General features: G+C 42.1%; 1 protein-coding gene across 3 annotated transcripts in view; it reads left to right on the top strand.

Annotated features, from left to right (window-relative positions):
• ctnnd2a (catenin (cadherin-associated protein), delta 2a) overlaps positions 1-13301 on the top strand; it is a 363304-nt gene that overhangs the window by 47234 nt on the left and 302769 nt on the right. For all 3 annotated transcript variants that reach the window (XM_049565221.1, XM_049565224.1, XM_049565223.1), the window contains exon 2: positions 6127-6257. In XM_049565221.1, coding sequence (XP_049421178.1) covers positions 6129-6257 — 129 coding nt within the window. In that variant the 5' untranslated portion in view covers positions 6127-6128. The remainder of the gene's footprint in view (positions 1-6126; positions 6258-13301) is intronic.

Below are 13301 nucleotides of genomic sequence, written 5' to 3'. Positions count from 1 at the left end.
TTGTTATATGCAGAGGCTCAAAAATTGCATTGCTGCAGGGTTTGGATTCAGATTCAGGTGTTTCAGTCTTTGGCTATAAGAATTCACTTATCAGAATCATACAAACTTTGCTTCACTCGCTGAAAGGAACTGCATTTGTGGCCCGTATTTGTTAGTTTATTGAATACTGTGTATACAGTGTCAAAAGGCCCTGGGATAATAGGGTTTGTCTGATGAGCCAGTGCCATATGAACTGTTCCTCAGTGTCATGAAGTACAAAACAGTCGCTGGAAGGCAGTGATGAGTTTTTCCTCCACATTTATCCAGTGTTAAGCAGACAAAGCACAGGGCCAGTGGGTAGGCATGTCACGATAAATACTTGTGTTGGATGATATTATGTCTCAGAAATAATTGCCGTAAATACTATTATTGAGACAATTCTATGCCACTGATATAATGATGATATAAAAGTATAAAAGGGTGATATTTCAACTAGTGTGATTGTGGCGTCACTGTCAGAAATAAGTAAAACAAAAAACACCTTGCTATTGCTGGTTTGGACCCCTTTTGCCTTCAGAGCTGCCTTAATTCTTGGTGTCATAGATTCAACAAGGTGCTGGAAACATTCCTCAGAGACTTTGGTCCATATTGACATGATGACATCACACAATTGCTGCAGATTTGTCGGCTGAACATCCATGATGTGAATCTCCCGTTTCACCACATCCCAAAGGTGCTCTATTGGATTGAGATGTGGTGACTGTGGAGGCCATTGGAGTACAGTGAACTCACTGTCATGTTGAAGAAACCAGTTTGAGATGATGTGAGCTTTGTGACATGGTGCGTTATCCTGCTGGAAGTAGCCATCAGAAGATGGGTACACTGTGGTCATAAAGGGATGGACACGGTCAGCAACAATACTCAGGTAGGCTGTGGTGTTTAAACCATGCTCAGTTGGTACTAAGGGGCCCAAAGTGTGCCAAGAAAATCTCCCCCACATCATTACACCACCACCACCAGCCTGAACCATTGATACAAGGCAGGATGGATCCATGCTTTCATGTTGTTTACACCAAAATTCTGACCCTACCATCTGAATGTGGCAGCAGAAATCCAGACTCATCAGACCAGGCAACGTTTTTCCAATCTTCTATTGTCCAGTTTTGGTGAGCCTGTGTGAACTGTAGCCTCAGTTTCCTGTTGTTAGCTGACAGGAGTGGCACCTGGTGTGGTCTTCTGCTGCTGTAGCCCATCTGCTTCAAGGTTGGACATGTTGTTGCTTCAGAGATGGTCTTCTGCAGACCTTAAGCAGCTCGTCTTGACCATATCTACATGCCTAAATGCATTGAGTTGCTGGCACGTGATTGGCTGATTAGCTATTTGCATATGAGCAGTTGAACAGGTGTACCGGGGTGTGTGTGTGTGTGTGTGTGTGTCACAAGCAAAAGGAACATGTAAAAATATTTGTTGAAATATGTGTTAGTTTTCTAGAAGTTTCTGGACCAAAATGGATCATAGTTGCAACCTAAGCAAGCGCGCCCTTTTAACTTTTAAGAATTTTGTAAATGAAATATGTAAACAAAAACTACATTTAAAAAGTAATTAACACATGTTAATATAAGATTATAGTGGGCCTTGCTTTATAGGAGTGGCCCTAAATCACAGTTTGAGACTGGATGCAAAATTTGGCACCGAGAACACCGGGATGGATGGGCAGGGAGCCGGGCGGTTAACTGTTGAATGGAGGATGAAGTTATTGCAGGATAAAACTACAAACGACGGAGTTTCTGGCTCTATGCCGGCAGTTAGCAAGCTAACTGTGCCAGTTCCACTGCAAAAGTGCAGCTGCTGGCTACCGGTAAGCCACGCTGTGTTGTCTCTGAAGTGCGGGTTTGAAAGTGAGAATGGCTGCATTCCATTTAGTCTGTTAGTGGTCTGGAACCCCTGCAGTTATTTCTGGCATCATATTGGCTAAAATGTTGGTGACAATCTTAACAAACAGCATACCGAGGTCATGTCCAGAGATCCTACAATGAGTCGACCTAATTACTGACAGGCCCACCAGTGGGTACGGACATTGTGACTTACAAAACAGGTGTAACTAATAACGGCTGCATTTCAGGTGTGCCAATGCAGGCTCTGGCATGGCCTACTGCTGGCACAGCTAAATGGAATGAAGCCATCATTAATGTTATTAGTCACACCAGTAATTTTCCTGCCATGAGAAGCGTCTGCCATACCAAAATACAGCAGGTCTGAGTGCTGCAAATGTGACTGGATTGTTTGTGAAACCAAAACCAAACCACCACAGCACAAAACCACTGGCAAGGAGCCACAGATTAAATTATTGATGAAGCATAGGTTCATTCCGTTGTGGCAGGTTCAGGGCTCCACTCCATTGCCGGGAGGTGTTTACTGTAGAAAACAACTCCACAAAGTAAGGTGAGGTGAGTCCTCCTCCTCCCACTGACTTGCACATTTTTGGCTCATTCAAGAGAAAGGCGGCAGTCAGCCAGCTGGTGTGATATGGTCTTTGCTGGGGTTCTGGTTGCTCGGGAGCCAAACTCTGGTGACTCATCTCCACTCAGGAGGGGAGATGCCAGACACAGTCGTGGTGTTTGTCAGTGAGAGTGAAAATAACCATCTGCGGGCCATCTCGCTAGCATCTTTTATTTACCGACACCACCCTGTCTGGCCTGCTGTCTGTCTGCTGGCTAGCTGACTGGCTGATAAACTGACTGGATGTTTGATTTGCAGGCTGTCTGGATCCTCACTGACTTTGTAGGCTGACTTGCCTGACGCTAATGCTCACTTACCCTCAACGTCTGTCTGATGAGCTCTAAATGACATTAGTGTAAATATTTCCTCTTGAAAACAACCTGCTTAAAACTGTAAAACACTTAAAAATATATGACTGACATGCACTGCAGACATGCACACGCGTCAGTGTGTGTGGGTATAACCAAGGCTAGCTCAGATTTGGATCTCCACATCAAATTTTTAAAAGTGAAGGGCTGAGACTTGTGGCAATGTGGCAAATTGCAAAGTAAGAGACTCCATGATCAAATCCCACTCTCAATCAGTTCATTATTTAGTCTTCTGCTGAGGTCGGGGCTGCTGTATTGACAAAATCCCGTCCCCATGGTCTGTTCTCTCTAAAACTCGCCAACCAATTTCCTGATTCCTCTGACTTTTTATCTCGCTCTCTCCCTCTCTGTGTGCTCGTAGCTCACACAGGAAAGATGCACAGAGGCTTTTATTGATGATTTAAAACAATTTCAATTAATGTTACAGAGGTACATTTTACAGATGGAAACGTCAAATGATGACTCTGTTATCACTCCTGGTGTATCCATCCTTTATGATGAAGTGCAGCAAAGAGAATAGACAGATCAAACATGTTTTTTCTTTACTAAGTGAATAATTGCATGATTGTCATCTCTTTGAAATCAACGAGACACGAGTCACTTTCCCGCATCCCGAATAAAGTAATTAAAAGCCTGATAAGTGGGGCATCACATTTTAACGAGTCTACTAGGACCCCTATTTGTGAAGTGACATACTGGCAGTGACACAGGTGAGAGGAGTGACTCTGCGTGTGTGTGTGTGTGTTGCAGACTAATTGCTGTATTTATTTACAGTCGAGGCTTTGGTATTCATTGAAGCACCCCCTGTATCCACAGTGTTGTGGACTCAGGGTTGTTGGGAACGCTGACTGACTGACGTGTTTAAAGAATTGGTTCCACCTGATATTACCTGTCAAACTATCTGCCATTTCATACTCTCTGCTCAGTCATACTTGAAGTCGTGTGTGTAGGATTTATGGGGGGTATACAATATGGTATACAATATTCATAACTATGTTTTTCATTAGTGTATATTTACCTGAAACTAAGAATCTTTGTGGGGGTTTTTAACCCTTAGAATGAGCCTTTTATATTGACATACGGAGCGGTCCCACTACCACTGAGTTCCTCATGTCATTCTCATTGGATCTAGTTCTCTTACACACTTGGCACACAGGAGGGGCCTTTCCAAAACCAGACCCTACCCACTCCCACTCCGTGTAGTCACCTTCACAGCTGAATGAAGCACCCTGCATCAAGGTGTAGGGTGTAAACAAAGCGGCAAGTGTGTGGGACACACTTCCCTCTCTGTGGTGGAAAAAGGAGCTGTCATTATATTTGGTAACTATGGAGAAAAGTAAAATTACTACCATTATATGTTCTTTATATCTATTAGAATTATTTGTATTTGATTCGTGCTGCTGTTTACCGGAAATTTGGTGGCCTAATATCCTTTTGCAATTAAAATAAATAAATGAATTGCTAAATGAGTAAATAAATAAATATATAATACATAAAAGGGAATAAAACTTACGTGAACGTGGACACAGAGTGGAAGTGTGTAGGGAGAGGGTGTAGGAGGTAGTTTGAGAAAGGTCAGAGAAGTTTCAGTTAGTTGCAGTCTGCAGCCTCACCACTGGATGCCACTAAATCCTACACAGTGGACCTTTAAGTTTTTCTAAGAGCTTAACCCAGGCTAAACTAACTTTATATGAACTGATTAAGACTGGGCAGATTAAAATGACCTAACAGGGACAAAACTGACCCACCAAACTCATCACAAAGGGGAACACAGCTGATCAGACCTTTTATTTAATTATTTTATCAGTATGAATATTTTAATAATTATCCAAAACAAAGCACCAGCAAACTAATATAGTCCAAAGAAATAAACACAAAATTAATTAAATTAAATTATTCTAAATTAGAAATCCCAATCCCCCCCAGGCAATTGGTTCATTCTGATTGGCCTCAAACTGTATTCAAGACTCAGGCTCACTAAGTTGTCTCTTCAGCAGCGATGAGCAGCAGCATCACCCTTTGCACTGCTAACTCAAAGAAATAGAACTAAATTGTATCTGTAGATGTGCATGCATGCTACAAGTATAAACTAATATTCTGCCAACAATAGTAAACAGACTGAATATGATGCATGAGACAAAAGTGACATCATTTATCTGTTTGTTAATGTCTATATAATGTGCACAAGGTCAAAAGGTCAGCAAACTCAATGAGGAGAAAATGAAGTGTAAACGATGAAGAAAACAGGATGATTTGAATCAGCTATGTGGCGGTGGGCATGGCCATCACATTATTTGTTTTTCATTTGGCAGATAATCATACTACATTTTGAAGCTACAGCTCCCATAATGCTATGGGGAAGTTGCCATGGAGTCAGTGATTTGCACTGTAAGCTGCAACTGGAGCCCTGTTTTTTAAAAACTTGTTTACTTTTCGGTAAATTGGCACCATTAAAGGTTTGCCAAATTATCTATCAGCACTTCCTGTTTAAAATGTAGCCATGGATGCACAGATGACCACCATCACTTTGATGCAGAGGAAAATCGTGATGATCCTTTTTACCCCTGTGATTTCTAAGCAGAGTTACGGACATATTGGTGATGCACATCAGGGAAAATAATCTTGGAAAGTGTTTGTGACACTAAATGTGTATCATGTCTTTGTGTTTAGATTCGACTAGGTTGTGACTTTGAGTAGGAATGCGCATTTTGGAATAAATGTGCAATATGGCACCAAGGGTTTTAGTCTCCTCACAGTTTGACAGCCTCTAAAGAATCAGTGCTCGGTCATTTCTGGAGTTTTGATGAATGCTATAATTTGTATCCGAATTTGTAGTAGCTTAATCTGAAATTCAAATTTAGTTGGACGAGAGATTCGCTGAGTGCATCGGAGAGGTGAACATTTATATTGTTTTGTTATTAACCTTACGGACATAGACTGACTTTAGCTGTTGCTTTAGCACATGATCTTCTTCCAAACTACATTATTCTCAGTGACAGATGAACCACATGAGAGAACTGCAGTCATTGAAGAACTCTTGGGTTTTCAAAGTGGAATTGCTTGGATAATCCTGCATAGATGCAAGGTGGCAGCAGAGGCCTCCTCCCTGCAAACAAAGTCGATTTCTTGAGCTGACTGGAGGCATTAAAACTAGGTTGACATTGATTTGACCCATTTTTACTTGCCCCTTTCTTTATGTAAAACTGCTTAAAACATTTTACTTTCAAAACTGCATGCGGCTTAATCATGTTCCTTCTTTGTGTGGGTTTGTTCACATTAGCAATGCCGGTGCCAGATCAGCCTGCAGAGCAGGAGAAGGGGGCCATGGTTGCCCCTGTGATGCCAGCCTCTAATGGAGACAGATCTGAGACGGAGACGACCTCCTCCATCCTCGCCTCTGTCAAAGAACAGGTAGGAACTCCCTTAAGAAGAGTGTGTGTACATGTGCCAAACCTGCATTGTGCTTAACTTTGATGAGAAAGGCACATTTGTTTGCTTCTGGTTGCCTCTCTTCCTGTTTCCTCTTCTCTTCCTCTCGCAGCTCTTGAACAGCTTGCGATGAGGCGGGTCAGGAGGTTGTCACTGTTACTCAGGGAAAAAGGCGCTCCGCTGCTTTAAAGTGTTTAAAAGAAACCAAAGATTGATTGGTGCTATGGGAATACGAGAGTGTAATGGATGGAAATGATGGAGATTACGGGGCGAGAGCTGTAGCCAAGTAGACATAATTGAAAAAGTCATTAAAATCAAGGCAATTACTCGACGGGGAGCGTTGGAAGGTAGCTGCAGTGCTGCAAGAGGACAGGCTGGGCCATGAGTCTGCCTGGTTTCAGGTTAGGGGGAGGAATGGGACGAGGGACAGGGAGGAGGACAGAGAGAGGTGAGAGAGTGAAGGGCAGATGGGATGTGAAAGCCACGGTGGGTGGGTTGGTTTGGTGTGAGAAAGCAGGAAGTTGGGAGTGGGACAATAATTTTACTGTTTTTCGTTGGAAGCTACTGAAGTAAAATGTTGGACTGAGAAGGAGACGCAGCAGAAAGGGAAAGATTGAAGAGGAAGTTGTGTGTTGTGTAAATGTGCGCAGTTATATCAGTGGACGCTTATTTTCTGTTATATTGAAGTATAAAACAAACAACCTCACACAAACATGAGCACGATGAAAAGGCATCCTAGGCCCAGATTCCCTCTGGGGGAAAAAAAGTACCTCAAGTTCTCACTAATTGCATTTGGTGATTTGTGTGTAGCCTTGGACTTACTCCTTTGTGTAATAGAATTCAGTTTCATTTGGATTTAACTCATCAGCAAGTGCAATACACCATAGATTTATCATTTCGCCGATCTACACTGACTCAGAATTTCTCCGTAATTTAATACCACAAAATATTCCATTTACCCTCAGTGAAGGACAAGTGCTGATGGCAATTTACGCTTTTTTTTTCTCCTTGCAAATGGCATTCGACGGCGCCTGGTGTGGACATATATTATGTGTGTGTTGTTTCTCCACTAGGGAACCTCTCAGTGCTCTCACATTACTGAATCACTGAAGCATGCAGGGTTTAGTCAGATCCATGCTTTGGACCAGATTTGAACCTGCAGCCCTCCCATCCCCCCCCCGCCTGTTGGAAGAGCAAACGTACAGAAGTTACCCAAAAGGGAATAAATCACAGACATGTAGCCGTTGTTGAAGCCTTATTTTCTTCTGCAGTGCGACAGCTCTGAAAACTCCTCCCCTGAGGAGAAAAACTATTTTTGAAAATTCAGAATTAGTTCATTGTTCATTCATCTGAAGGGACAAAGAACACCTTTGCACCCGGATTGTGAGCAACATTTTATGGTTTTATGTTACAATAAGTCTAATCAGCTCTACATGGCAGCACACTGGATGGTTGGAAGCTGCAGTGACTCCTGGGATGGTTTTTTCTCCCCTATCAGAAATGTGTCAGTGCTCCAACAGTCCTGAACCATGAAGCATATTTGATTTAGTCAGATCCATGTGGTTTTACTGATCCACACCATACTAATGCATCATTGATACACTCCTTCACCATGGGGTTTTTTCCTCCAATCAAAGACATGTGTTGCCTCAGAGCCGCTCACCTTGATGTCTGGCAGTGGGGAAATAAATAAGGCATTCTTGATGACGTATCCCTGAGCAAGATATGTGACCTCCAGGTGCCCCGTTGGAGCTGATTACTGGCCAGCAGTAGAATACAGTGGCCAGTAGATACTAACAAATATAAATGGCTTCACAGTTACTGCATTAGTAATGTTTTAGAGACAGTAGATTGAAATTCATAATTAATTTAATGAGGTCAGAGTAGAAATCAAACTGTTGTTTCTCCATAAATAGTGCTGGCACTCACATTTGGACTTTATGTCATTCCACTTGATCAGTACTTACAAAGAAGCGAATTCTCCCAGTCGACCAATAGTCATCATTTAGAGCCATTAGTCGTCTAATCGTCCGCATGTTTACGATGTTGATTTAATTATTAAATGATATATTTTGGGCAGGGCAACACAATGGTTTGAGTTGAAGGTGTGAGAAAGAATAGTATCAGTAACATTGTTAACACTGTGCTACATTACAGAGAAATACAAACCGTACTAATGAACCTTCATTAATATAGGCCTATATTTTATCTACAAGTCACACACTGAGCGAGCCGCCTGTTAATGACGCTGTCATGTAGCTACTTCCATGTTTCAGATGATACGTCATGTTTGTAGTCGACCAATGAAGATGAGTTTACGTATCACCTTGGGTTCGTCCTTCACCTTCTCAAAATGATCCCACACTTTGGATTTCCTGCCCGAAATGTTATTAACTAGCCTGTGGAATAACCGCAGGTACCAGCCCTGGAAATTAACGTGAGCATGGCCACTTCCTGTGTCTGTCCTTTCAAATTAAATTCCCACATGGTCCAGTTATATAGGTTTTGATTTATTTTGACAAGGCACAGCTCCTAATGGAGTTTCATGTTTGTTTGTTTTTGTCTACGACTAAGCGACCAATGAAATCTTGCCAACTAATGACCTTTCTGGTCGACTAATGTTTGGTTAGCTATAGGGCATTAACGACTTTGATTTTTTTCAGGTCAACTTATCTGTCAATAAAGTATAAGTCGAGTCGACAAGTCATTTGATGACGTCATAACATTAACGCGGCGGAGGAAGGTGAAGTATCTCCACACATGTGATGTGTGTCTGTCACTCTCAAGGCCCGAACATACTCGGGCGTACTATTAGCGGAGCGGACTCCGCGAGGAATGTCAGGCATAGTTGAGCACACTTCCGCGTTGTAGTTTCCTGTAAAAATGTCTGTGAAAAATCCCTGTGATGTGAAAAATACATGCTGAGCAGTCATGTCGCGCGGACAGGGCTTGTGGACGTCCGCTTTGAGTCCGTGCGGACCTCCGCGGAGTCCGTTCCGCGTACGTTCAGAGGCAGCGATTGCATTCCGTACACAAGCACACACAGCGAGAGAGAGAGAGAGAGAGAGAGAGAGAGAGAGAAGGAAAAAACACACGACTTGTCGACTCCTCCCGGGGGGTGTCGGCTTGTGCCACTGATGTCGACACGTCGACAAATCCACTTTTCTGTTAATGTCCTAGTCAGCTATTAGGGGGCAGCTCGACATATGTTTACCACTTTTTTCCAGGTTCCACAAACCTACGAAACCCTTTCAAAAGATTACTGATAGAGTTGTTCCAGTGTGATACCAGTGTCCCAAATGCCTCCAGCACTGCCTACAATGCTGGGTATTGGCGAGTACACTATGCCCTGACCTGATACCATGTACTTTAATGATAAATTTTAAAGTAGTTTCACGCCCTAATAAAACAGAAGTTTCTCCAGAGATCAGTTATTCACCTTTGTAGCCTACACAGCAAGTTGTGCTGTGCAGCTACTGGCAACTACCTGTTACAGCACAGTGAGGAAGAATTGGTTTCCAGTAAATATGTTAGCCGTTAGCAAAATGATAGTAGTTTGGTAAAATCTATGGTATTCATTCTCTGTATGTATTTGTGCCTGTTTTACAAAGTGTTAAACCTGGGCCACGCCAAACAACCTTGCAATCAATTTAAATCCATACAGCGTTAGTAGTATATAAATGGTATATATATATATATAGTATATATATGTCTTTATGCAATGGTATTGGATCAGTGCTCGGTTCTGGCTGATATGCAAGGTCAGGTATCGGAATAGATATCAGGAAGGAAAATATGATGCCGGAGCATCTCTAATAATTGATAATTTCACAGTTGCTGTTTATTCTGGATTAGTCTAACGATTATTTTCTCGAGTAAGCTATTTGTTGTTTGATCTAGAAAATATCAGATAATGGTTAAACAAGTCCATCAGTGTTTCTCACAGCCCAAGAGGACGTCCTCAAATGTCTTGTCTTATATCCACCACCCAAAGATATTCAGTTTACTGTCACAGAGGAGTGAAGAAACCAGAAAATATTCACATCTAAGAAGCTTGAAGCAGATTTTTTTTTGTCTTGAAAATATCATATTAGGCGCGTTTAATGTAATAGTTGACAACTTATTAATTAACCCATTTATTGCTGGAGCTCTTTTAAAATTTCAGGAGACACAGTGTTTCTTCTGCAGTCTCTGCCTGCAGCCATATTGGCGTTCCTTTGTTTGTGGTCCCACAGAGCTGTAGATACGATAGTGTGCATCTATATGATACACTGTTTACACAACACCATGGTATGTCATGAATAAAACATGTCCATATGAGGCACATATTAATGTCTGCACGGAATAATTGATTTTATGGATGACACAGAGGTGTGGTATTGTGGGATAGTTTTGATATCTATCATATATTAAATATGCTACAGTTTTTCATTGATTTCTGCCCAGTCCATGATGTGTGGCTTTCTGTGTGCACTCCCTGTGCGTGCATCCATTTGCACGTGTGTAACGGATGCATTTTGTACATGTGTGGTAAAAGGTTAATTCTAAATATAGCTCTCATGCTCTCTCTGCCACACACTGACATTCTCTGTCCAGGTGTGTGTGTGTGTCCCCCTGCATACGAACATTACTCCAGTAACCCAGCAGGCCCACTCCCATTGCGGCACATCATCATGCCTAACACACACCTCTCTCCACTATGGTGTCCCGTCGAGGATACGCACATGGCTTGGGTTCCATTTAGTCAACGCCATCTGTCTGTTTGTGAGTGTGTGAGTGTGTGTGTGTGTGTGTGTGATGCTGGTGGTTAAGTAAATTGTGACATGTGGTATGTTCATGTTAGTGAAATGATTTCCAGCCACTGTAGCCCTGGGGTTCATTAAATTATTTCAAGAATGAGATGCAATTAGAATGAGGAAGTAGTTTGACGAAGAATTCACGCAGTGTTTGGTAAATGTACGGAGATGATGGTGGCGTAGATCGTCTGTGATGCCACTCATAGGTGTATGAAGGGATGCTTTAAAGCTCCGATGTTAGGCTTACTTGCTGTTGTCTTTGTCAGTTAGTGGGCTAGGAAATCTACATTTGGGAAACAGGATGAATCTTAAGTGTAACTGAGGTGATAAAAGCATGTTGCTGCTGCCTTAATATTGAGTTTATACTGTATACCTCTCCCTCTTTATTCTGAACTCGGCAGATGCGTCACCAGAGGAAACTAATTGACCAGGCATCTGATTCCCCATGATCATATTCACATAATAACTTGCTGAAAGCACGTCAGAGCTTCACACCATGAAGAAAAGAAACACACTGAAAACACAAGAATGCAACACCACTGATACCTGCAGCTTAAAGGGATAGTTTGGATCTTTTGAAGTGGGGTTGTATGAGGCACTTATCCACAGTCAGCTTGTTACCTACAGTAGATGTCAGTCAGCATGCCCCGCAGTTTGGAAAAGCAGGTAGGAGTACTGACACGGAAGCTAAGCGATGTGCTGCTGGGGAGGGGTCAGCGGCAAAGTATATTTTAACCAACTAAAAAAAAAAAAAAGCAATATCAGTAAGTGTGTGCTGTATTTAGAATATTTTCACAGCTTTACATTGCTGTCAGACAGCGATTTCTGTCAGGGAACATGAGCCGTTGTATCGCTCTCTTCAAAACCAGACTCCATTGACAAAAACAGTGATTTAACATCGCTGAACAGAGGAGCTGCTGGTGTACTGCTGCCTGGATCGTACAGTTAGTTTGTGTTATTGTGTGACTTGTGTGTTTAAAAGGGTTAATTCGGATTCACCAAAGTCACACAATAACACAAACTAACTAACTAATTGAGGCAGTAGTACACCAGCAGCTTCTGTTATCAGCCAACTAAAATCGCTGTTTTTGCCAATGGAGTCTGGTTGCTTTGACGAGAGCATAGATGGGAAGCTTTTAACCTCTTCCCTGTCCAATTTATCATTCTCAGGGAACACCAAATAGACTAAACAACATAAATACAAGTAACAGAATAAAAGAAAATGCTGCACTTGACATCCAAAGGCATAAACCAGCACTAAGCACCTTACTGTTAGTCGTTACGCAGGTCATACATGACATTTATCAATCAGTTGATCAGAGCTGTTCTGCAGCTAAACCAGCCGTTGCATTAACACACAACAAAACTCCTTTTTTCTCTGCTCAGTAACATCCCCTGCTTTATCCAGATCCAAGGCGAATTCATTATATACATGAAATTAAAAAGCTTATAGCCTGTGGTCAGGATGCTTTTGTTTTGGCGGGCGCAGCACTCAGCTTTGTCTCCTGGGCTCGATCATGGCGACAGGTCTGAAACTTGGCGTGTCCATTTCTCTCTGTACTACACTCATCATTGCTGCAAACCCCCCTGTTTTTGCCCCGGGGTTGCTGAAGGTGTGCCATGTGTCCCCTCCAAAGCATGTGTCCCTCTTGCCAGGAAGCCACACAGAGGTTCACAATCCCCTTAAATGTGACTTGATGAAGTCGTATTAGGTTTCAAACCTTACAATCAAATCATCATGGCGGTAATTACAGCAAAAATGCAACTTAAGTTGATTATTCATATTTACAAATGTGTCATTAGGGGTCAAATTAAATATGCATAACTCAGAGAGCTCAACAGGAAATGTGCCTCATGCAAAATCTCCTCATTCTGAGATAAATGTCAACCGGCTATCTCCCTTGTTAGATTTTTCATATTTAACGGAGTCTGTGCTACAGTTGGAGCCATTCGAGTTTCTCAAGATGCTTTGCACTATGTTGCATCACGTCTTGCCTCAGGAGAGCTCCGCAGAGACCAATTTAACCAGTGCTGATTTGCTCCACAATCTATCAGTTTTCTGCATATTTTCATTTAGCTGGAGTTAATGTCCTGCTCTTTTTCTGGAATAAGCCCCAGCAATTTAACCTTGTTTATTGCTAAATTATAATTTGCATGTTGTGCGTGTTTTGCTTTATCCCGGACTGATATTGACTGATTCCTCCCTATAACGAGTTTAATGAAAGCTGTT

The sequence above is a fragment of the Epinephelus fuscoguttatus genome, linkage group LG21, assembly GCF_011397635.1.
Source record: "Epinephelus fuscoguttatus linkage group LG21, E.fuscoguttatus.final_Chr_v1".
NCBI classification, from domain to species: Eukaryota; Metazoa; Chordata; class Actinopteri; order Perciformes; family Serranidae; genus Epinephelus; species Epinephelus fuscoguttatus.
The sequence above is the reverse complement of the archived record's forward strand: the minus strand, read 5'-3'. Positions and strand labels throughout refer to the sequence as shown.